The sequence below is a fragment of the Mus caroli genome, chromosome 19 (assembly GCF_900094665.2).
Source record: "Mus caroli chromosome 19, CAROLI_EIJ_v1.1, whole genome shotgun sequence".
In the NCBI taxonomy this organism is placed as follows: Eukaryota; Metazoa; Chordata; class Mammalia; order Rodentia; family Muridae; genus Mus; species Mus caroli.
Window position 1 is genome coordinate 10,298,414 of NC_034588.1, and position 8,977 is coordinate 10,307,390.

An 8,977-nucleotide genomic window follows, 5' to 3' on the forward strand; every position below is an offset into this window, starting at 1 on the left:
CCAATCCATGAGCATGGGAGATCTTTCCATCTTCTGAGATCTTCTTTGATTTCTTGTGAGATCCTTTTCAAAACACAGGTGTATCTGATAATATATCTGGTTCATTTTATTTTATCAGTGTTCTGGTAAGAGAGGCCAACCCTCCTGCTCCAACCTGAAATGCTTTCTGTCTTCCTGCTAAGCAGCAGACATTCTGGTCCCTCTTTCCAAATTATCCTTGGAAACCCCTGTTGCTACCTTTCTTTTCAGATCCTCTGTGTTCTCTGCTAACTCCATACATTTACAATGTGTGACCTGACCCCTATAACCTATAACCTCCCTCTTCAACCTCTCTTCTGCCTCACTTTACCCCCTTCCTTCTGACAAGGACCCTTTTCACTCTGATGACTTTTTGTTGTTGATTTGGGAGAATTTTTTAGTTTTTTGGTGTTTGTTTGTTTGCCGGTTGGTTTGATTTTTGACACACTGAGTTTAAGCAGGTGGGGGAGCTTGGTCAGGGTCAGGGTCAGGGTCAAGGTCAAGGGCGCCATCATTTGCCAGCCTTTCTTAATTGCATTTTCCCCTGCCTGTGGAGAACTTGACTTAGTTCATAGGTGTGCTAGAGTACCCTGAGACTCTACTAAATTCTTTCAAGTAATCCCTGTGTTTTGTGACAGGATGGGACATCTGATTGTCCAATGACTTTTGAGACTTTGAACCAATCTTGTCCTGAACTTTGCTTCAGTTCCTAGAGTGCTCATGCTGAGGACCCAACTGTTGAATGGGTGTTCCTTTCAGTTCTAGCTCTGTCATGTTAGAGGCCACTCCTGTAATTTATGTAACAACAAACAAAACTCTTACTGATATTTTATAGTGACATCCCCTCCCATCTTTCTTCTGATTCTTTTATAATTTAGATGACTCCTTACATGTTTTTATCCTCCACTGCCCTTAAGTTGCTGTTTGAGGGAATTGTGTAAATAAATAAATAAATAACGGGGACTGTTTGCATTAAGACTGAGTTCCTCTTCCATAGTTGAAAGGCTTTCGTTAAGATTTTATTCTCATTTGTTATAATGTCCACATTTTTATTGCAATTTTGTTCTGTGTGTGAATTTGAGCATGCTATGATGCACATGTCCAGGTCAGAAGACAAGTGTGAGTTAGTCTTTGCTGCTACGTGGGCCCCAGCGATTGAACATAGGTCCTCATTGACCCCGAGCCATCTCACCAGCCCTGTTTTATCTTTTCTATGTGACCTACTTTTAGCTGCTTGTTAAGATTTTTTTTCCTGAATTGCCTTGATCCCCCCACCCCACCCCCTTTTCTTTTGTTTTGTTTTTGGAGCAGAGTGCCATATAGCTCAGGTTGGCTTCAGACTTATCATGTCTGAAGATGATGACTCCTGGTCCTCTTCCCTATACCTCCCAAGTATACAAATGCATATAGATGCTGGAGGGCAACCTTAGGTATTATCCCTCAGCTGCCTTGTTTTTGTTTGTTTGTTTGTTTGTTTGTTTGTGTTTTAGAGGTAAGGTTTGAAAGCTTGCCAGGTAGAATTGTCTGCTTGTCTATTAAGCCCCAAGATAACACTTGTCTCTGCTTCACAGGTCTGAGATTACAAATATGTGTGTCTCAGTGTCACCGTGGCTGCTTTGTTTCTCTGTTTGTTTGTTTGCTGGTCTGGGTATCTGAGTTCATTGTCTTGTGTTTACAAGGCAAACACTTTATTGACCAAGGCATCTGCCCTAAACTTTAACTAGATACACTTCTGCTAACAGAATTTAACTGCTCTTTGACTAACACTCAATTCTTCTCCTGTTACTAGAACATGTTACTTTCTTAGTAACAATTTTTTATACTTTACCAGACAATAGAGCCTGATAAAGTAACACTGACATAATGTATTAATGAAGTTCTTTATAGTGATTTGCCTGTTCATTGGAGCTTGTTCAATGTACTTAATAAATCAGTATGTCTTTCACTTCTATATTCTACTTTAATTAAGCAACATTTTTACTGGGATAATCTAAATCATACTAAAATGTGTCATATTTTCATGTATAAGTAGAAATAGAAATATGAGAATAAAATAGAATTAATTAATAAGTATACATTAAATGTATATTGGCTGTTGCAGAATGCTTTCCTCTAACCGTAACAGCCATCATTTTCATCTGAGCAGGGATGGCTAACTTGCTTGAGACACTAATTGAGCTTGTTGATTGTTGATATTTCTTCATAGAAGGAGGGGCCAAGGAGGATCACTTCCTGGCCAGCTGAATGTGATTCTAATCTAGGGGTACATGGTCTCATGTTCTCAGGAGGTGCTAGAAAATACAGTGTGTAAGGTTAGTAGAAGAGGGAATTCCATCTTTGCAGCTATAGGGAAGTTGTTATCCATGTTCAGGGAGACTTTCTGGTGATGTGGCTTCTCCAGGGTTAATCATACTATATAAACCCAATAAACTCAGAAATTCCCTAAGCTAGATTTGTACTTTGGTTTCTCATTGATGACCTTTAAGGAGAGGGTGAACAGCACTGTCCATTGGTATTGATGATGTAGAAATTGCCTGGAAACAAGTAAAGGCACATTTGAAGCACAGTCATACTTATGTACAAAAGAAAAATGCCCAGCCTTTAGGATGACTGCAAAACATATCTAGTTTAATTGTTCTTGAGTTGGGATCCTCATAACCTGACAAAGTTGATTAGGTCATTATGATTTGAAATAAGCATGAAACTACACTAAAAATATTTATTAATGAAGGCATCTGGCAAAGGGACTATTTACTAGTTAGAAGCTCCTTTTTGGGTTATAGTTATATTCTTTTTCCTGGCTTTCTTGTAAATGGGTCTCCTGCCATATGGTCAGTCCATTAATTAGATGGCATCCTGACTTTTATTCCAAGCTACATAGTCACATACAGAGCATCAATAATAACAGTTTAACTATGGAGCCTCCTGGGAAATTAAGTTCATCCACATTTTTCCTCAGTTCAGAGAATCCCTCTTTAAGACTAAAGTTTCTAAAAGCATTGGTCCTTAGCATCCTTCCTAAGGGACTATGTCCTCAGTGCCTACATCTTTCTTTTTAATTGTTCATTATCCAGGCCATGCAGGTGCTCTCTAATTTCCCCCTTGGCTAAGAGTCACACTAGAGTGAAAACACCCTCCTCTCTCTGTGGTACGTTTAATTGTCAGTGTCTCTCATTCATTCTCTTGAGGTAATTGGACCCAGAGAGAGCCTTAGGGACAGTAATGCTGAAACTTTCCCAATTTATTGGGTTACTAAGTGTGGTAACAGTATAGCAAGTTTGGTGGGTTGCTTTGATTCTCCTCCTGAGACTTATCCAAGTTGAAATGGAGGTTCTTACTCCCCTACTGTCTCACTCTGGAGACCAACTGCCCTGAAGATTTCTAAATGGAGGTCATACCTAGGTTAGGTGCATTGTCTTGCAGCTTTCTTAAGAAATACCAATTTATATCACTTGGGGGCATGTTAAAAATGCAAAATCTTCAGTACTATCACAGAAACACTGAATAAAAAACTAGGCATGGGTTGGGGGAAGTGGGGAGGATCTAGCAATCTGCATTTTAATAAGTTTTTAGATGAGTGAAGCATGCTGAAAGTTAAAAAAAGAAAGCTGTGCTATTCAAAAGCAAGGAAGATGACTTCCTTTTTCTTAAGTAGTGAGTGGTTTGACATTCAGTTTCCCTTAAACAGACTCTAAATATCTTTTCAATGGGTCAGAAAAGAAAGAGAGATAAAAGTAAACTGCCCTTCTGAGTCTGCAGGGTTCAGAGGACTAACACAGGACAGGTGTGAAATGAGCTGTTTGGAGCCCTAGGTCCATAGGTCTTGTAATTTTTGCAATTCACGATTTCTGAAAAGAAAGCTTAATTGAGTGAAGCAAGCTGCATTCAGCAGTGACGAGAACTAAGAGCACCAGCAGCAGCTATGTGATTTAGATCATACCCCTAACATGCTATTATAGTTTTGTGATCTGGCTCCTGTGATCACAGGACAGTTCTAGCATGTTTAGTGAGTAGGCAGCTTAAGCAATTCACTAAGCACACCTTGTTGCATTCCACTAGGCTGACGAGGCATAGAGTGTGTTCTCATGTTACACAGTTTTGGTTAGGATATTCACACTTAGTTGACCTATCAGTTCCCACAGAGAGATCACATTTAGGATGCATTTAAGTCAGGGTGTGTATGTTTTATCTCCTCCATTGACTAGTTGGTTATGAATAACTTATCAATTACTACTAAGAGATAATTACTCTTTAGTATTATTTTATTTTAAATAGAGGGAGGGGTAATGATATCTAGTTGAGTGAGGGAAGGCAGAGTATAATGACTTAAGATAAACACTGAAGTAAGTGTTATAAAGATAACGAAGACAGACAAATTGACACAAAAGGTCAGGGTCAATGCCTCTGAGAAGATGACCATTTGAGTTGAGTCACAGTTGTATCAATGTCAGGCACAGTACTTCTGGCCAAGGGAGCACTTTGTATCATGGGATTAAGGAGAAATCGCCCTGATACTGAGATGGCACCCCAGAATCAATGCTGAAAGGCACCTGACTTATCTCCGTTTTGAACATGGGCACACTGAAGTTGTGAGAGGGAGGTTATATCAGTGACCTTATATTTGCTTCTAATGTAGCTTTAAAGAACTCAGACTACAGCTTTGATTTTATCTTTTCAGGCTTTCATGAGAAGGACAAGAAGCCATACTGCCGAAAGGATTTCTTAGCCATGTTCTCACCCAAGTGTGGTGGCTGCAACCGCCCAGTGCTGGAAAACTACCTTTCAGCCATGAACACTGTCTGGCACCCAGAGTGCTTTGTGTGTGGGGTTTGTATGCTCAATTACCTTCAGTTTTAGGGAAAATTGAAGAGTTTTCTTTCCTAAGAGGATTAGTTTCTACTTAGTGAGATGGTTTCTAGTCTAAAGAGAGGAATCCGTGTTTCCTTGGTAGTAATTTTTTCTAAAGAAAAACTAGCACACAGAACCAGTTGTGGGCCTTTGCAGGTCTCTTTGAAAAAATGGGTAATCTAGCCTTTGTGTGTCAAGGACCTGAGCAAAATCATACAACTGGCAGGCATTTTGAAGACAAACATTTTATTTGGTGGCATTATCACTTGACATGCATTTCCTTTGTCTGTGTTCACTCCACCCTCAGGACTGCTTCAGTAGTTTTTCTTCTGGCTCCTTCTTTGAACTGGATGGCCGTCCGTTTTGTGAACTCCATTACCATCACCGCCGAGGGACCCTCTGCCATGACTGTGGGCAGCCCATCACTGGCCGTTGCATCAGTGCCATGGGACATAAATTTCATCCTGAGCACTTCGTGTGTGCTTTCTGTCTGACACAGCTGCCGAAAGGCATCTTCAAGGAGCAGAACAACAAGACCTACTGTGAAAAATGCTTCACTAAGCTCTTTTCACAGTAGTTCTCCTTTGACTCACATCTGCTTCACCTTGCCTCTAAAACTGAGGCCAAGATAGGAAAGAGCATACATTCTGTCCCAGCCTTCTGTTCAGTGGGCTAATATCGTACAAACAATGAAAAAATAAGGGCCTTTGTAGATGTTACTAGGCATATAACCTTAATTTTGAAGATGCTTCCCATTACTTTTTAATTATATATTTGTATTTAGATTTAGAGCATGCTATCAAGAGCCTCTGAAGGTATATTTCTTATGTGCACAGTTCTTTCCACTGCTGGTTTTCTCTTTCTCACCTTTTACCTCTACTGATGCTCCGTTCAAATCTTCAGATGTGGGCCACAGGGTTTTACTCTCTCTTTGCTATCAGGGGTCATGCAATAGTCTTAAACCCTTAGTGTCTCTGCATTTTGCTTTTTAAGCAGAAGTGTATTTTTACTGACACATGTGATGAATAAAGCAGCTTGTGGTTTGGTGACTCACTGTCATGTGCATGTGGTAGATAAATGTTCTGCTCCCACATTAGAGAAGAGCAGCCACTACTTGCAGCTGCAGTGTACTCTGTCTCTTCTTTCCTTGCATATAGCAGATACTGCCCTCCCCCAATCAGAAGACACTAACAGAGAAGACCCATTATTTATAACTCTTCCTGTTAGTCTGAGTGTTTATCCATTTTATTTTTCAGAGGTAAATCTTTGAATCATTAGAAGCTAGCAAGGCTTTTAGAATTTGTATTCATCATTTTCTTTATGGAGAAAGGCTGTACATTAAATACCTTACAAATGCATTTTAAAAGTAAAGAATGAAGGATGTGTCTCCTTCAAACTCAAAATTGCCTCATGGAGAGAAATGACCAAAATCTGTGCACAGCTTCTTTGAGGAAAGATGTTAGAAAAGATGAAGTGATAGTCCTTTAGTTTGGACAGGAAAGCCAAGTCGCAGACACTTGTTCTTTCAAAATACTTTATAGAAAACTTTACACTTTATAGAAAACTTTACACGTTACTGAAGACTTTGGCTTTCTTATATCCTATTGGTTTGTTTATGAAGTAGGCTGTACATAGAGCCATGCTTCTATAAGTAAGGCACTCATGGGGCAGGCATGGGTGTACTTTATTTTCTTTCTACAATCTTAAAAATAATTACATGTTTATTTTTATATAGCAAAAAAAGAGAGACTTTTACAATCCTAAATTCTGAGTTTAAAAGCAAAAACCCCTTCACTGGAAGGTGATCCTTTAAAATAGGACTGATGCATTATTTTTAGATTGGCATGAGAATAGTACTTCTTAGAGGATTAAAATGGATGAAGTGATTCCTGGAAAAGAATTCTTTGATAGGATGAATAAAAGTGGAGTTTTGAGAGTTAAAAAGAAGTAGCAACAGTTAACGCTAAAAAATAGGGACATCCATGGGAGGCCACAGAGATATGGAGCCATCTGGCTTTCTGTCTTGTTTGGCTGGCCGAGCATAGCACAAAAAACATATGCACTTTCAGCTTCTCTGTGTCCTTTTCACTCTGTCTTTACTGATGACATCATTGCGGGGTTCACAGTCACTTTGGCAGGTTGACAAAGTAAACTTAAGGTTTTAGTGCAAAAGATGGAATGTTCAGGATCTGATTTTTTTTTGTTTTGTTTTTGTTTGAAGAATTGACTGTTTTGAGATTCTTTTACAATCTAAACACTTAAAAATAATCAGAGAAATGCCAGAGCTTACAAGCATTCAATTTAGAAAGAAAACATTTTCCTCTTGTCGTTATGTTTGCTCCAGAAGAGATGATGCCTTGAGACCCAGTCTTTTAACAGGAAAACCACCCTTAGGTACATATTCTTAAGAACCCCCCCGCCCCCATACCACAAGCACATTACTTAAACTGATCACCTACCTCCTTTTCTTGGTTCTAAGTAACTCCTGGATATTTGAAAAACATAAAACCCTCCTCTCAGGCATGACTTTTCCATCCATGGCAGACATCACAGACACAGATCTCTGCTGGTGAGGGAGAGTTCCAGCCTGGTCTACTATTCTGTGAAATAAGTATTGAGCTCTTCAGGGTGATGCTTTGACAAACACATTTGCTTTTCCATGCAAGTTTGGTCATGTGCTCCTTTCATGTTGTGTGATGGCTACCACACATGTGTTCCTTTGTTTATGAACTCTAAGGAAAGGAAAAGTGCTTCTTATTTCCTAGATTTTATAAACAAAACTCCAATGGGTCATCATAACTAGACCAGCATAGGCCACATTCCTATTAATGAATGTGAATGTGTCTATATTGCTGGGGGACTGGATTGTGCAGTTTGGCATAAGACATATTGGAGTAATTCTCAGAATAGAGGCCAGATGGACGAAAAGTCCTAAAACCACAAGGACTCTGTGAGTGTAATGAGGATTGTTAGGAAACTTTGCTACCTAAGGTTGAAATCTACTTTTCCTCATAGCTCCTCTAAGGTCCTTGAAAAATGAAGAACTCCCTTTTCAAGCAGGCCTTCTACTTCCATGACCTTGTCTGTGAAGCCTGACCCCCCAATCTTCTACTTAAGAAAGGTCATGTGGTCCTTAGCAATCATACAAGTTCAACTTTGTCTTTCCCAATAAGAACCCACCCAGTAAGTCCCTAGTATTCCTGGTATATAAATGAGGCATTCACCCAAGAGAAAGCAAGAAACTAATCTTTCAACAAACCCAAAAGAAGATAGACAAGCAAATGTAATTCCACCTTTAACAACAGAAACAACAGAAAGCAACTACTTCTGGTACTTAATCTCTCTCAGCATCAATGGACTCAACTCCCCAATAAAAAGACATAGACTAACAGACTGGATACATAAACAGGACCCAGCATTTTGCTGCATACAGGAAATGCACCTCAGTGACAAAGACAGACACTACCTCAGAGGAAAAGGCTCAAAAAAGAGTTTTCAAGAAAATGGTCCTAAGAAGCAAGCTGGAAGTTCTAGCCTGAGCAATTAGACAGGAAAAGGAGGTCAGAAGTGGATGCTTACAATCATCCATAGGATGGAGCACAAGGTCCCCAATGAAGGAGCTAGAGAAAGTACCCAAGGGGCTGAAGGGGTCTGAAGCCCCATAGGAGGAACAACAATATGAACTAACCAGTACCACCAGAGCTCCTTGGAACTAAACCACCAAACAAAGAGAAAATATGGTGGGACATGTGGCTATAGCTGTATAGCAGAGGATGGTCTACTCTGGCATCAATGGGAGGAGGGGCCCTAGGTCCTGAGAAGGTTCTATGCCCCAGTATAGGGTAATGCCAGGACTGGGAATGGGAGTGGGTGGGTTGGGGAACAAGGGGAGGGGTGGAGGGGATAGGGGATTTAACATTTGAAATGTAAATAAAATATCTAATAAGAAGAAAAGAAAAGGAGGTCAAAGGGATACAAATTGGAAAGGAAGAAGTCATAACTATTTGCAGATGATATGTTAATATACTTAAGAGACCCTAAAAATTCCACCAGAGAACTCTTAGCTGATAAGCAACTTCAGCAAAATGGCTAGATATAAACACTTAACTCA

General features: G+C 39.7%; 1 protein-coding gene across 5 annotated transcripts in view; it reads left to right on the forward strand.

The window, feature by feature from the left end:
* The window catches only part of Lpxn (leupaxin), a 35,856-nt gene extending 29,936 nt beyond the window's left edge, over positions 1 to 5,920 (forward strand). For 4 of the 5 annotated variants that reach the window (XM_029472791.1, XM_029472792.1, XM_029472794.1 and 1 more), the window contains 2 exons: positions 4,697 to 4,845; positions 5,174 to 5,915. In XM_029472791.1, the coding sequence (XP_029328651.1) occupies positions 4,697 to 4,845; positions 5,174 to 5,443 (419 nt within the window). In that variant the 3' untranslated portion in view covers positions 5,444 to 5,915. Of the gene's footprint in view, positions 1 to 4,696; positions 4,846 to 5,173 lie in introns of all 5 variants that reach the window. The other variant, XM_021152552.2, reaches the window with a different exon arrangement.
* Positions 5,921 to 8,977: the final 3,057 nt, after the last annotated feature.